At 41.2% G+C, this 16996-nt stretch overlaps 1 protein-coding gene across 1 annotated transcript in view; it reads left to right on the top strand.

Moving 5' to 3' along the window:
• Positions 1-16996, top strand: part of LOC124620363 (sulfite oxidase, mitochondrial-like) — a 158107-nt gene that overhangs the window by 117728 nt on the left and 23383 nt on the right. The window contains exon 4 of the mRNA XM_047147036.1: positions 1759-1839. Coding sequence (XP_047002992.1) covers positions 1759-1839 — 81 coding nt within the window. The remainder of the gene's footprint in view (positions 1-1758; positions 1840-16996) is intronic.

Genomic DNA, 16996 nt, shown 5'->3' with positions numbered 1-16996 from the left:
ACCTCCTCCGGCCTGGTCCTCACCAGTCTTCGCAAAACGGGGTACCCGGCTTTCCACTGGGTATTTCCGTCTGGGCATGTGGGTTTGATCGCAATCCACATTGGATACCAGCAGTGGTCCTGCACCGCATTGGCCCCCGGCTCTATACCTTGCAGGTGGGGGACCGGGAGGTACGTCATCACCAAAATCAGCTACGTCCATGTTTGGGCACCGACCCTCCGACCCCTCAGGCACCAGCTTCCCCATTGCCGGCAACCGTGTTGTTTTCTCAGGAGACGCTACCTCCCCTCCCACCTGTGACTCCGCCACACTGCGATGGTTCTCAGCCTTGGCAGCCTTCATTAGCTCCAGCACCGGCATCGCCATTGTTAGAGATGCCCCGGTGAGAGCCGGTCCCCCTCGCAGGCTTGGTTTCTCAGGAGGCTGGTTCACCTGTGCTCGTGCCTTCCCCATCGAATCTGCCACTGGGTCTTGTCCGTCCCGCGGTGGAACGGGATCCGGAGTTCGACAGCTTGTCGCCCGTTCTGTTCTGGGCTCCGGTGGTGGGATGATGGGGGTCTCTTTGTGTGGGTCACTTCCAACCATATTCGAAGGTTCTGGCTCGAGATTTGGCAGATCCCCCCGACTCCAGCATTCCAATGGATGTGGAGGTCATCACTACTGCACGATGCTCCACCTTCCGATGCAGTGGATCACAGTGGCTTCACCCTCCGAAGGAGGATGAGTGCAGTAGCCACCAGAAAGATCGTGGGAGGTGCATATCGGCACAGCGCGTCACTGACAGTAGTTGCTGCAAGTAAAGTCCCGTCCACCAGAGGACACGTGAGAATTCATCCGCGCCATCTGCTGGTGGAACAACAAAAACTCGGGCAGCACGGGCTGTGACCAGTCAGTTTTACATCGGGCATGCCTAGCAGACAGTCCCCGGTGTACACTATGTGACGTGCGACGGACAACGTGAATCGTGTTAATACATTTACTATTGCTGGGGTTGGTGTAAGTGGTAGTTAGAGTGTACACGGTGCAGATTTTACAGGGTGGATTATTGCAGCTGTAAGAATCTATGGTGGGGGTAATGGTTTGGGAATCTCATATTTTTAATTAGGATGTTATCGAGGTTAGGAGAGTGACAGAAGGCAACAGTGGTGATAGGATGAGGAAATCACAAAGAGAGGATGTCATTCCAGTGCTTGACTTCAGAAAGTCATACTCTTGATGGAGTAATGTGTTGAGGCATTCAAGGCCTGGATGATACTATGTGACAAAATGGGCATCGTTCTGAGTTGTTTGGAAGTGACAACTGTATTAGTCATTGGGTGAGAGGAGGGAACATGGCTCCTGTCAGTCTTTCTGCAGCAATTTCTGTTTTTACAGTTGCTGAAGAGATGATTTTCATCTAGCTGATAGTGTTTATTCCTTCAGAAGATAATACTGCACCAGAAGGCACTTTCTGTTCATAGTTGGAGTAAAGACTGAGTTGTCCTCCCAATGGCAAATTTTGAGAAATAATTGATCAGTTTTTACCTCTCAAAAGCATCACATTAAACATTTCCATATGTGCATGTTACTTGATTTGCTTTCATCTTTAAGGTGAATGGTGATCTCTGTTGCAGTTGTGTGCATTATGTAGTTAATTTTTGTTGTCATTTGAATGGTATAATTAAAAAACTATTCAATAGTATTTCACAACTTTGCAAGGAAAATATTCCCTCTGCATGTACAGTACAGCCACTTTACAGAATGTATTTCTTTGTCCAGGTACTTTGGAAAACTGTGAAGAAACTGGTGCAGCTTCTCAAATAAATGAAAAGCCAAAATCATCCTCCAAAAAGAATAACAGTAAGTAGAGGAAGTGCTGAGAGTATTCTCACACACAACTATTTTAGTATCTATGTATGATTAGCATTCACTTCTTAATTTGACTGAGCATTGAAATACATGGTAATAAACTGCATTTGGTTAAATTGTGCAGAAAGCCTTGCAAAATATTTTAAAATCTGATACATTACCATCTTTAATACTTCTTGTATATTAATTACTTACTTACTCACTGGTCATACCAGACTCGAGAGTCCATTACCGCAGCAACATATTTTTGCCATCTGTCTCTGTCTTGGGCTATTTCCTTCGATTCACCTCCAATACCTAGGCTCCTTAAATCAGACTTCACATTGTCCTCCCATCTACGCCTCAGTCTCCCCACAGGACATTTTCCCTCTAAGTGCCCTACCAGTACTCTGTGCGCTGCCCTGCCCTCATCCATTCGAGCTACGTGACCCGCCCATCGCAGCCTACGTGATTTAATAATACTGATTATGTCAGGGCTTGAATAGAGTTCATGAAGCTCTTCGTTATGCAGTTTTTGCCACTCTCCACTAATGTCATCCCTTTTTGCTCCGAAAATTTTCCTCAAAATTTCGTTTTCAAACACTCGAAACGGCTTTTCATTTTGCACAGTGAGAGACCAAGTCTCACACCCATACAGCATAACTGGTAGAATAATAGTTTTGTATATTCTAATCTTTAAATTCCTACACAATATCCATGATGAAAGTAATCTATTCAGTGAGAAGTAGCATGCATTTCCTGCCCGTAATCTCTTCTTCAGTTCGGATTCAATCTCATTTCTCGAAGTGATGTCCATGCCTAGATACTTAAATGTGTTCACTTTTTCAAACTGCATGTCTCCAACTCTTAACATTTCTACTGCTGTTGGCATTCTAGTAGTAACCAGGTATTTAGTTTTGTCTTCACTTATCCTTAGACCTACATCTTCACTAGCCTTGATTAACGCATTCGCATTTGCTGTTACAGATTCTTTCCTATCGCTAATGATGTTTAGATCATCTGCATACCCTAATATCTTAATGTATCCATTTAACTCCATACCCTCTGAATTATCTGCTGCCATTCGTACAATATATTGTAGGACTAAACTAAAAGGTAGCAGAGACAGGGCATCTCCCTGTTTAAGTCCGTTCTTTATTACGAATTCTTCTGACTCCAATCTCCCCATGCGTGCTCTACCTTTTGTGTTTTTCAAACTCGCTTCTATAAGTCTAACATACTTCTTTGCTATTCCAAGTTCCAAAAGAATTCTGTACAATTTTGATTGCAATACTGAATCATATGCTTTTGTAAAATCTATGAAAAGATTATGAACTGGTTTATTGTATTCCCATTTCTTTTCCAAAATTTGACACAGGGTGAATATTTGGTCTATAGTCAATCTGTTCCTCCGAAAGCCAGCTTGGTAATCCCCCACAATTTCATCTGCATATGGTGTAAGCCTGCTTAGCAGAATATTCGAGAAAATTTTGGAACATACTGGTAATAGCGATATCCCTCTATAATTACTACAATCCATTTTGTCGCCCTTCTTAAAAATTGGGATCAGTATTGACTCCTGCCACTCTTCAGGTATCATCTCTGAGTTCCATACTTTAGTTATCACTTTGTGAACTACTTCCACCAATTTCTGTCCCCCATTTTTAACTAATTCTGCAGTTATGCAATCTGATCCTGGCACTTTATGGTTTTTCAATTTGTTGATTGCATCTCTTACTTCCTTTAATGTTGGCTCAGGTATCTGGGGTTCTGCTGTATGTATTTCGTACGGCTGCTCATTTCCTGCTTCTTGGTGTACATTTAATAGATGCTCAAAATGCGCCCTCCATTTACTTAATATAGCACTGGGGTCTGTCAGTATTCCCCCAGCATACCCTTGAAGTGCATTTGTCCTAGCCCTAAAGCCCTTCCTATACCCATTTATGTCTAGGTAAAGTTCCCTAATGTTTTTTGTTTTACTGTTTGTTTCCATTTTTGTAATTTGATTGTTCAAATAAACCCTCTTCTTTGCCCGTAGCCTACGACCAACTTCCCTTCTCAAGTTCAAGAACTCCTCTCGTTTTCTGTCTCCCATTATATCCCAATCTAATCGTGCTTTTCTCCTTTCCTCTACCAATTTCTTGCATTCCTCATCAAACCACGGTTTCCTCCTGTTCTTCTTAATTATACCTATTGTGACCTTCACTGCCTCTTTGATATTATTCCTCACAGTGATCCACTGTTTGTTTACATCCTCATCTTGATCTTTGTGTGTCCTGAGAGCATCAAACCTATTTGAAATTTCTATCATGTACCTTCTTCTAAAGTTTTCATCATTTAGCTTGTCAGTGTCGAACCTAACAAGTTCTGCATTGTGACACCTTGATGTTGCTGTAGATAGCCATTGGTGAACTTTGGTAACTACAAGAAAATGATCAGAATCGCAGTCTGCTCCCCTGAAAGTCCTAACATTTTCTATACTAGTGTGCCATCTCCGATCTACAAGAACATGATCAATTTGGTTTCGGGTGTGCCCATCCGGAGAGACCCAAGTTGCTTTATGAATGTCCTTTCATTTGAAATATGTGCTCTCAACAATCATGTCTTTTGAAACAGCAGAATTAACCACCCTTGTGCCATTATCATTCGAAATGTTATGCAAACTTTCTTTCCCAATTGTAGGCCGGAATGCTTCCTCCTTCCCTATCTTCGCATTAAAATCACTTATGATTAATTTTGTATCATACGAGGAGAACTCATCCCACAGTTGATCTAGTTCTTCATAAAAGCCTTCGTTAACAACCTCTTCAGTGTCCTCAGTTGGTGCGTGTGCATTAATTACTACTAGTCTATTCCACCTGCCGGACAACACTATAACTGATAGTCGGTCACTAATGAACCTTATATCTCTGATTGCGTGAAGCACTTTTCTCTGTACTGTGAAACCTGTTCCGAAACTGTGAGCTTCTGCACCTCCATAGAAAAATGTGTAGTTATCCCTCTTTATGCTACCCTCTCCCTGCCACCGAATTTCTTGAATAGCTGTAATGTCTACATCGTATCTATCTAATTCGTTTAGTAATGTCTGGAATGTTCCTGGCCTGTCCAAACTTTTAATGTTCCATGTTCCCAACCTGAAAGTTCCTTTTGGCCTGAATCTCTTAGAAGTAGGTTCCGCCCGGATATCCGAATGGGAACCTAGTTTACCTCTGGAATATTTTACTTCAAAGGGACCCATGCCATTTATGTTGCTGATCCTTGATGAATAGATCTGATAGTAAGAGAAGAAGAAACAGGGATGGTTCATCACGCCATTGCCTGCTCCCCACTGGCTGTCCGCGACTGCTCATTTTTTTGAATCCGCAGCTACCCTTCATATCTGAAGGCTGTATTCCCTATCCGCAACATGGGGACGTGCTGTGCCATGGTGGTAGGGGCCCACGAGACAGAATACTTCTTGTATATATGAGGCAAAAATATTCTTTTGGCTGAAGGAGTTGATTAAATTTAATGTCAGACTCCAGTGAATTACTCAAAGAAATAGAGACTGAAATTTTGTGGGAATGTGAAAATTCAGGGCCAATAGAACGCACCTTATTATTTAAGTATCAAAATATATGTTAGTGATCTTGTTGACAAAAATATTATAATGAAAATTCCTTGGTGGTAACCATAAACAAAAATGAGGAAGGATAACCACTCACTTGCAGCTGACACTTTAATTAATTAATTAACATATTGTGTTATGTAAGTCCCACCATGAAGAAGAAGCTTCAGGGATGTGGAACAAGACAAGTTATACATTAACAGGCAGAAACAGACACTAGTTGCTACTTCTGCACTGTATACAACAACAAACTATGATTAGCACTACTTTAGTCAAATTGATAATCACTTCTATATTACTTTATATAGGGTAACCGAAAATTCATGCACATCAGCCTGAAGAAATGAAATAAATTGGGTAATGATGCCTTGCTGCACAACTATCCACTGTAGTTTCCAAGAAAATAGGGCTCACTATTTGAAGACACAATACAGCACACCACATTCCAATTTTCTGTCAGTTTTCATGAAAGAGAAGTGGATTTTTGGTTGATTTAATTCTTATGTTTTGAGTATTCACATACATACAAGCCAAAACCATGGCTCATCAGTGAAGAAACACATCCAGTTCTGCGATTCTGAGGATGCCAACAAATTACCAAAACAGTGTACAGTACACTAGATGCAGACACCTTCAATTCCAGCACACTACAAACATGATACACAAAAAATTTTAACTTTCACATAGCAGTGCCCTAACAAACCTGGGATTGGACAATAATCCCTCCAAACTTTTTGAGAGAAAATGCAGCAACACATACCTCACCTGAACGACTTCAGCATTCTTCACAATGGCCAGTCTTCTTATTCTCTTCTTGTCTGTGATTGATCTGCATTCAGGGAAATTAATGACAGTATTGTTGAATTGTTTGACATATGGTATCTCAATATTTCACATGAAGCTTTCAGCCTGTAAGGCCTTCGTCAAAAATAGATGACATACACACACACAAACACACACACACACACACACACACACACACACACACACACACACACTTACACAAATACGCACAAACAGCAGTTCCGGTGCACAATGGGACTGGTGACTGGGTGGGGGTAAGGAGGAGGCTGGAGCAAGGAGGGGGAGGGATGGTAGGGTAGCAGTGGCGGACAATGCAGTGCTGTTGGGGAGCACACAGGGACGAGGTAGAGAGAGGGTAGGGCAGCTATGTGCAGTCAGGAGGTTAGATGGAGGGCAGAGGAGAGGTGGGGAGGGAGTGGTGTAGTGGAAAAGGAGAGAAGTAAAAAGTGTGGGTGTGATGGTGGGACGAGGATTGTATAGTGCTGGAATCGGAAGAGGGAGGCTGGAAGATGGATGAGGACAATGACCAATGAAGATTGAGGGCAGGAGGGTTACGGGAACATAGGATATATTGCAGGGAAAGTTTCCACCTGCACAGTTTAGAAAAGTTGGTGTTGGTGGGAAGGATCCATATGGCACAGGGTGTGAAGCAGTCATTGAAATGAAGGAAATCTTGTTTGGCAGAGTGCTCAGCAACCGGGTGGTCCACTTGTTCCTTGGTCACAGTGGCCATCCATATGGACAGACAGCTTGTTGTTTGTCATGCTCACGTACAGTGCAGCACAGTGGTTGCAGCTTAGCTTGCAGATCACATGAATAGTTTCACAGGTAGTCCTGCTTTTGATGTGATAGGTAATGTTTGTGACTGGGCTGGAGTAGGTGGTGGTGGGAGGATGTATGGGACAGGTCTTGCATACAGGTCTATTACAGAGGTATGACCCATGAGGTAAGGGTCCAGGAGCAGGGGTTGCGTAGGATTGGATGAGTATATTGTCGCGGAATACCATTGCGAGAGGGGTGGGCAGGATATTTTTCATTTCAGGGCATGATGAGAGGTTGTCGAAACCCTTGTGGAGAATGTAATTCAGTTGCTCCAGTCCTGGGTGGTAATGAGTTACAAGGGGAATGTTTCTCTGTGCCTGGACAGTGGGACTTCGGGAGGTGTTGGGAGACTGGAAAAATAAGGCACAGTAAATTAGTTCTTGTACAAGGTAGGGAGGATAATTACGGTCTCTGAAGGCATCGGTGAGATGCTTGCTATATTTAGAGGGGGACCACTTGTCACTGCAGATGCAAAAACCATGGGACAGAGGTACTGATGTAGTCATCTTTGAAGTGGATGTCAACATCTAGGCAGGTGGCTTGTTCGGTTAAGTAGGAACACGTGAAGCAAATTGGGGAGAAGTTGTTGAGGTTGTGGAGGAATGTGAATAGGGTGTCCTCACCCTTGATCTAGTTTGCAAAGATGTCATCAATGAATCTAAACCAGGTGAGGTGTTTAGGATTCTGGGTGTGTAGGAAGGATCCTCTAGATGGCCCATAAATAAGTTGGCATGGGACTGTGCCATGCGGGTGCCCATAGCCGTACCCTGGATTTGTTTGTATGTAACGCCTTCAAAGGAGAAGTAATTGCGGGTGAGGATATAGTTGGTCATGGCGAGTGGGAAGGAGGTAGTGGGTTTGGAATCCATCGGTTGAGAAAGGTAGTGTTCAATAGCAGTAAGGCCATGGACATTAGGGATGTTAATGGAAAGGGAGATGGCCTCAGTAGTGATGCGTATGATAAAGGGACAGGAGCTGTGGAGGGTTGGCGGAGGAAATGGTTGGTATCTTTTTATATAGGAGGGTATGTTCCAGGTAATAGGTTGAAGGTGTTGGTCTACGACAGCAGAGATTCTCTCTGTGGGGGCACAATAACTGGCCACAATGGGGCATCCTTGGTGGTTGGCTTTATGGACTTTAGGAAGCATGTAGAATGTAGGAGTGCGGGGAGTGTTATGGGCGAGCAGAAAGATGGACTCTAGGGTGAGGCTCTGGGATGGGGCTAAGGATTTGAAGAGTGACTGGAGATCGTGCTCGATATCTGGAATGGAGTCATTGTGGCAAGGTTTGTAGGTGGATGTATCTGACATCGGGGGGAGTCATTCTGCCAGGAAAACCTTGCAGTTCAAAACCACAATGGTAGAGCCTTTGTCTGCAGCTAGGATTATAAGGTCAGGATCAGTTTATAGATCGTGAATTGTGGTTCTTTCTGTGGATGTAAGGTTAGTTTGCATGTTGAGGGATTTGGGGAATGATGGTGAGGCAAGGTTGGAGGTTAAGATATTCTGGAAAGTTAACAGGGAGTGACTTGGGGGCAGTGGGGGTGGATCATGGTTGGATGGAGGAGTGAACTGAGTTAGGGCTCAACATTGGTCTTTGGTTGAGGGTGATTGGTAGGGCTGGTGGCAAAAAGTGTTTCCACTGTGGGGACTGGGAGAATGAGAGAAAGTCTTCAACAAGTCCTATGTGATTAAATTTAGGAGTGGGGCAAAATGTGAGGTCTTTGGAAAGAACTGATATTTCTGTGGGGCTAAGACTTCTGGAGGAAAGGTCCATGATAGTGTTTCGGGTCTGTTTAGAATCTGGATTCTGTGCGGTGGTGAGAGGGAGTTTGGGAGGGTACAGTAAATGAAGTAGTTCTGTGAGACAGGGTTTGTCAACTGTGAGGGGATGAGGAGGAGTTTTGGAGGTTGTTGTAGAGGTGGTGGACAGTGGCACTCCAAGGCAGGGTGCAGAGCTTTTCGAGGTGGCATTGTGCATGTTGCTTTAGTTCGTGGAGGGCAAGAGTTTCAATATGTGTTATGGGTTCCAGGAATTTGGGATTGCGTAGCAGGAGAATTTTGCAGATGGAGAGAAAGTACTGCAAGTAGGTTTGGGCTTGGTTGATATGGTTTTGCAGGACTATGTTGGTGAGTTCTAAGGATTGGTGGAATCTTAACATGTGGAAGAAGGGGTCATAACCAGAGATGGGTAATTTGATGGTAAGGCCATTTGAGAGGAATCCATGAGCCGATCAACAATGCAGTAACGGTATGTGGGACTGGGCTCTGGCCAGGAATAAGGAAACTTTTCTGTATTGACACAGATGAAAGTAGCAAGGACCTGTATTGGTGGAAGAAAGGTGAAAAATTACCTAAATAACGTAAAATTATGTCCGAAAAATTTCTGAAAAATAAACCCAAATACATGGGAAAAACCATGAGAAGGATGAAACAGATGCAGCGGGGGGGAAGAAGATGAAACCTGAGGGAGTTGATGATAGCAAAAGGAAAAAACTCGCTAAAATTGGCGTGAAGTCACAATGAGATCAAAGAAAAGATATATAGATGTGGGAAATAACATGTGAAAATACAGGAGAGTGGCACAGAGAGTGATGAAGTATAAGATATAAGTTTAATGATATCAGTGGGAGTAATGTGGGACATAAGATGCTGCACTGACAATCAGTGTGGTCTTGTAGCCGTCCATTGCGCACGGCCGAGATGGTTGATACAGTGTGGCTCATATGTAGAACATGTAGAACGATTTGTAAGGTGACAAGAGAAACACAGGGAAGAAGAGAAAGAAGGACGGGCATTGAGTACAGTGATGCATTAGGAAATAGTAACAAAGGAAACAGCACTGAGTCAAGATTGAAGAAAAGCCATCAGGCGAAAATCAAACAATGGGAAATCCAGGATGGAATGTATCAATATTATGGAAAGGAAAGTTGCCACTTACCTCATAGTGGAGATGCTGAGTCGCAGATAGGCACAACATCTGCCTATCTGCAACTCAGCATCTCCACTATGTGGTGAGTGGCAACTTCCCTTTTCATAATATTGTTGCATTCCATTTTGGACTTCCCATCATTTGATTTTCACATGAAGCACATTTACAACATGTGCATATGAACAACTGGCAAAATCCCATTGAATAATGAAATGTCATTGCTCTTGGGAAAAGTCATATTTACTAATCAATAAACTGCGCACTACTACAGATGTTGTGTGACCTCTAACTGTTACATTGATATTTTCATTTGTTGTCAGTAATACCTGTATTTCTATCTTGCAGTGGCTGGTCTAATGAATGCAATGCAAATCCAGTTTACAGGCTCATTTATTCTCATGTGTATGATTTGTCACTTGTACTATATTTTTATACTAGGACGAAAAACAGCTACTCCTCCTCATATATTACTCAGCTGCTGTATTTATTTGATATTTCAAACCAAGCATTTATGTGATTTACACAGACATCTTTCAGCTCTGTATGTGATGAGAAGGTCAGTACCTATTTAATACAAGTATCAAAGAATGTAAAATCTGGGATCAAAAAACAGTATGAATTAGGATAGACTGCTGCTCACAACATAGATGGGACGTTGAGCAGCAGACAGGTATACAAAAACAAGCTTTGTGTGTGTGCATGTGCGTGCACATGTGCATGTGCACATTTGTTTGTTTTTGTGTGTGTGTGTGTGTGTGTGTGTGTGTGTGTGTGTGCAGCCTTCTTTTAAATGTGTTTCTCCATTTGTCCTTTCCTCTATGTGAGGAGTTGCAATCTGTACTAATTCATGATGCTAATACAAGTATTAGAGTTATCCAGAATTTACAGCCTTGAGTCCAAGTAGTCTGATAAATTGTAGGAGGAGTGGCTAATGAGGTACTTGTTTTACTTTAGTTTTAAATAATTAGGAATTTTCAATTTCCTGCCTGGTGTTCCCCTATGTGCCAGATTATAAAACACCGCTATGAATCCTAGAGAGAGCTGCAAAGTCTATATGGAAACCATCTCTACTTCTAGTATATGATTGTGAATTGCTGAGCTCATCCTAAATTCATTCTTGTTGGTGATCACAAATACCATTATGGAGTATATGTACTGACATATAAATGTAGACAATATTGCCCCTCACTGGACATCGATCTGGACTCCATCACTTCTCACAGTCATGGCTGCTAAAAGACACACACCTAGCCACAACTTCCATCATCTAGGTGAGACACCTCCACTGCATCAGCCCCACTGACCCCTCACTTCAGCCTCCACCACTCGCCACTTTAATTTTGGATGACCTGATCAGTTACCGCCTCATGTTATGCAGCATCACATCTCTTGATTGCTACTGCTCCAACTTCTTATGGCAATGAGAAATGGTCACTCTGTGCCTCTGCATATGCAGGCAGGTATGACAGGGTGGGAACACACTTGGGTTCTGGCAGAATTCCATTCACCTTGTACTCTACACTCCTGGGGGGCTCTGTGGCCATCTAGCAGTGATTGTGTGTTCCAGTGACAAAGTTCTTTGGACACCCTGTAGCTCTGCAGTAGCAGCAGGCTCTGACTCACTCAGCTCTAGACTTGTGTTGTGTGTGTGTGTGTGTGTGTGTGTGTGTCTTGTATGTCTCTCCAACTGTTAATAAAGCATAGATATATGGTATTTACCATCTCTAGCATTCCATTTGGATATTGATATCTATGTCTCCACTAAACACTTATTATTATTATTATTATTATTATTATTATTATTAGTAGTAGTAGTAGTAGTAGTAGTTTTACTCATCCATAAATCACTTTTATGAGAATAGTTGTGGGGAAGTAAATGCTTTTGCTGTCTCATATAGCAACAGTGGTGAGTCAGCGGGAGAAAAGCACTTCCCTACTGTGCCTACCCCGCTTCAAGGTCAGGCTGAGCAAGCCTTCAGTATATATTGTGGCAGACCAAGAGTTGCAATACTGTATAACACAAAAATTAAATATTGTTAGAATTTTATAATTTGTTCATAGAATAGTGTACAGTGATGTAGATGTAAGAAATACTAAGACTGAACAAAAGTCATGTACAGTGCTTTTTTTCATAATTTCACAGTCAGTAAGGAAAAGATATACAAAGCTGTAATTTTGAGAATATATGCATTTTGATATAAAAATATGAAGTAAAGGGTTTGCTACAATTATCTTCAATACTTTTTGATATTTTTAAAGAAATATGAATTTTGAACTAAAATGCATGAAAACGTAGTGGATTATCCTATACCTAGATACAAGCCAGAGCATTGAAAAAACTGCATTATATCCTATATAAGAAGTATTGATGATGTACCAAATTACAGCACATTTAATGGATTTTACAAAGATACAGCAATAACAGAAGAAACCGTTTGGAGGGTAGAGCCCACACAAGGTTCCAATGAAAAACTTGTAGCAGTTATAATTAATAAGATATGAAAGTAAACGTAAAGTGAAATGTTCTTCAAGCATATATTTACAGCAGGAAAAGTTACAGAAGTCATACAATCTCAACTGGACAAGCTATTAATAATTTAGTGCACAGAGTGGGAGCAATCTGAGAACAGAAAGGGGCGCTCTCATTTTAGTAGGAACCATTCCAGTTTGCCGCGAGAAAATAAAATGCCTACACCTATCCTTGTCATTTTATTTATTTTGTAGCTACCAGTTTTGGGGCTTCAGTGCACCATTTTCAGACTATAGTTGGTGCTGAAGAGGTTTACACGATCCCTATACATACTGCATCAATGGCCAACATAACTGATTACACAGAAAACTGGTTGGAGTGCTGACACCAAAGTTTTCAGATAGTCTGCATAATCAGTAATGTTGACCATTCATGCAGTATATATAGGGATCGTGTAAACCTATCCAGCATCAACTATAGCCTGAAGATGGTGCACTGAAGTCCCGAAACTGGTAGCGACAAAATACATAAAATCACAAGGACGGCTGTAGGCAATTCATTTTCTCATAATAGTAAACGGCTGTCATCCCCAAGTCCTCATGTAAAAAGGATGGACATACAAAAAAATTCCATTTTGTTGTCCAATCTGGATGGAAATGAAGCTATATAAGCAGTCCCAGAATTGCCTTGTGGTTCATTTGCTCAGAGTATTTTGCCAGCAGTGTGTGTCATTATTGCCAGTGCTGAGCTCCACTGCAAAGTGTGTTGTGATTTAACCTGAAACTGGAAACATGGGCCATTGGACAGCTATGTATGGAATGATTTGAGTGTGTTGAGAAACTTTAAAGTTATAAAAATGTCAGGAGTAACTTCCATGTGAATTGCCTTACTTGAAATGCCTCTTTCATTTCAGTCTAACATGGTTCATGTGTTGCCCATATTCTAAATCTGCATGGCAAGTGGAATAAAAATTTACCACTTTTAGGTGAACAACAAATATTACTTGAAATTATAGAACAATTAGTTACAAAAACAGAAATATGTGAGAGATGGAATTTTTAGGAGATTTGGGCTCTTAACTGTGCCAAATGGTGATTAGAGTAGTAAAAATTAAAGTGCTTTATAAAAGATTTTGTGCTTGGAAACAACTGACTTCCTTGAGTATTCTTTATTATTGAAGTAAGCAATCTTTTAATTTAGTGCTGTTATTTTCTTACTCACTTTTGAATTAGAGAGCGTGATATTATTTTTAGTTTAGCTCAGCTGACATGCAGACAAGTCCAATGTAGATTCCAAGTATCAGGTTTTAGGCTACTTTCTGGATGCTCATCAAAGTAATTTAAAAGCTCTTGTGGTGAAATGGTCACAGAAACAAAGCGGCAGAACCATGCCACTGCCCGACATAGTGGGCATGTCATGGTATTACAATTTAAGAACAATAAAAATAATGTAATTATTATATACAAGCATTTACATATTTACAGATCTAATTTCACAAGGATGGGACAGGTAGTTAGCCATGACATCGTAGTAGAAACCATCCCGGCATTTGCCTAAAGTAATTTACAAGAACCACAGAAAACCTAAATCAGGACTACCAGATGAAGACTGGAGCCTTACTCTCTCAAATACAAGGCCATTGTGCTGAAAACAGTGCTACTTCAGTTGGTCTACCAAGTATAGAGTTCCACAGAGTTCTGTCCTAGGATCCTCATTTTTACTTCTTTACATTAACGATGTTCCATAAATGACTATGATGAAATGTCTAAAGAATCAGCAATAGACACTTCAATGTCTCTAAGTACTAGCTGGTTTCAACAAAATAAGAAAATAATAAATAAAAGAAAAATCATTTTCAGAAATGTGCACTTTTACTCACTTCTACAAAAATTTGTTACAGCACTATATCTTGGCAGTACACTATTGAAATCAATTGCTGAAGCTACAGTTCAAGGAATATGGCTACAAAGCAATTTAAAATGGTGCTGTGATGTGATATCTCTTGAAACAAAGCACTCAAAAGGTTGTTATGCTCTTTGTGTGCTAAGCCAAAGTGCAAGCAGGTCAGCATACTTTCATTCATTATTTTGGCAAGACCTAATCTTCTGGGGAAACTGATCTCCCAGCAAAAAGGTTTTGAGGATCCTGAAATAAGCTGTCAGTGCTATATGCAACTAAAATAAAACTGAAATATATAGACCATACTTCATTCAGCTGGAAAAAAAAAATGAGCCTGCCAACCCTTCACATAACATCTTTTGGGCTTACTTTGCTCCCCTTTTTACCATTTTTTAAAGAAATTACATTCAAAACAGGGTCCCTCTAGTGGTTTTGTTTTTCAAAATTATTTGATTAGTTAATCCAGCTTTTTGCAAAGTAATCTGTACTTATCTCTTAAAGTAACCTTTTGTTTGACCACATGAATGATGAAAAAACGGTAATTGTAAGCACAAACAAATTTTTATACCAAAATAGATTATGATTTAAGGATTTAACACAAAATGTAGTCTACAATGTGAGCTATTAGCCCCAACATCCATCAGTCTCTTCCACAGAGAAGAAACAATGTCAGCTTATCTTTTTCTGGAAGCTGAATTATTTCATCAAAGTTTCACATAATTTCTTCTTTCAGTGTTGGGCACTTCCATGATTTCTTAGACTTCTGCACTGAACTTATTGTACACTAAAGCACCAAAGGAACTGGTGTAGGCATGTGTATTCAAATACAGAGATTTGTAAACAGGCAGAATATGCGCTGCTGTTGGCAACGCCTGTATAAGACAACTAGTGTCTGGTGCAGTTGTTAGATCAGTTACTGCTGCTACAATGGTAGGTTATCAAGATTTATTTGAGTTTGAATGTGGTGTTATATTCGATGCATGAGCAATGGCATGCAGCATCTCTGAGGTAGTAATGAAGTGGGGATTTTCCTGTATGACCATTTCAAGAGTGTACTATGAATATCAGGAATCCAGTAAGACATCAAATCTCTGACATTGCTAAGGCCAGAGAAAGATCCTGCAAGAACGGAACCAATGATGACTGAAGAGAATCATTCAACATGACAGAAATGTAACCCTTCCACAAATTGCTGCAGATTTCAATGTTGGGCCATCAACAAGTGTCAGCATGTGAACCATTCAACGAAACGTCATTGATATGGGCTTTCGGATCCAAAGGCTTACTCATGTACCCTTGATGACTTCACGACACAAAGCTTTACACTTTCCTGGGCCCGTCAACATTGACATTGGACCATTGATGGCAGGAACATGTTGCCTGGTTGGACGGCTCTCGTTTCAAATTGTATCAAGAGGACAGATGTGTACAGGTACTGAGACAGCCTCATGAATCCATGGAATCTGCATGTCAGCAAGGAACTGTTCAAACTGGTGGAGGTTCTGCAATGGTGTGGGGCATGTGCAGTTGGAGTGATATGGGACCCCTGATAACGTCTAGATATGACTCTGACAGGTGACACGTACGTAAGCATCCTGTCTGATCACCTGCATCCATTCATGTCCATTGTGAATTCAGATGGACATGGGCAATTCCAGCAGGACAATGTGACACCCTACATGTCCAGAATTGGTACAGAGTGGTTCCAGGAACACTCTTCTGAGTTTAAGCATGCTCGCAGAGGCCTATTAGGCAGGTATACCAGTTTCTTTGGTTGTTCAGTGTGGACCCATCATCACTTACACTGGTAATTAATCTAGGAAAATATTCCCCTTTATATTTGAAGATCACATACTGACCCACAGTGGAACAATTTCGCCAAATTCTGGATCACTCTGGCTGTGATCCACTTCAAATGTTACAGATGACTGTGATATGATCTAAGTCTCAGAAAAACCTCATCTTCAGAAGAATCTCTGAGAGAGACAGCTTCAGAATCTTCTTATGAACTACTTTCTAGATTTTGTGACTTCTTCTCCATTTTCTTATAACTTTTTTCTGCATCACTGTTACACTTTTACCAGCAGTCACTGCAATCCTCCTCCTTCCTCTGTTACTGGCCATAGCAGTAGTTCATTCAGATCTCTTATCTTGAAGAGCTTCAATGAAAGAGTCCTGTACTGCATCTTTGCCATAGGTTCATGAAGGAAGACAGCAAAGAACTTCATCAACATTGATTGGCTGTATGCCACACTTTCAGAAACTTGCTATTAGGTTTTAAGTTTAGTTTTTGCTTTAATACAAATGGGAAGTACTGTTTCTGTAAGATAGAGTCTTTGAAGCCTTGCCTGGAAATGTCCAAATGCTGTGTAATGTGGGTCATTTTCTATGGCAGACATGTTAATGAAATGTCATTCTTACCACAGTGCTCTAGAACATAGGTTGTCAAATATGAGGACAAATTATCACAGATTACAATCGCCTTTCCCTCCATCTTTTTCCATCTTTGTAGCATCAACTTGATGAACCACTCAGTAAATGTTTTACTGTCAAACCATCCACTATGTCTGTGTGAGAAAAGGCAGCCACTGCCACACTTTCCACTCATGTAGAAGAAAAATGGGCTGATTTATAAA

The sequence above is a fragment of the Schistocerca americana genome, chromosome 1, assembly GCF_021461395.2.
Source record: "Schistocerca americana isolate TAMUIC-IGC-003095 chromosome 1, iqSchAmer2.1, whole genome shotgun sequence".
In the NCBI taxonomy this organism is placed as follows: domain Eukaryota; kingdom Metazoa; phylum Arthropoda; class Insecta; order Orthoptera; family Acrididae; genus Schistocerca; species Schistocerca americana.
The sequence above is the reverse complement of the archived record's forward strand: the minus strand, read 5'-3'. Positions and strand labels throughout refer to the sequence as shown.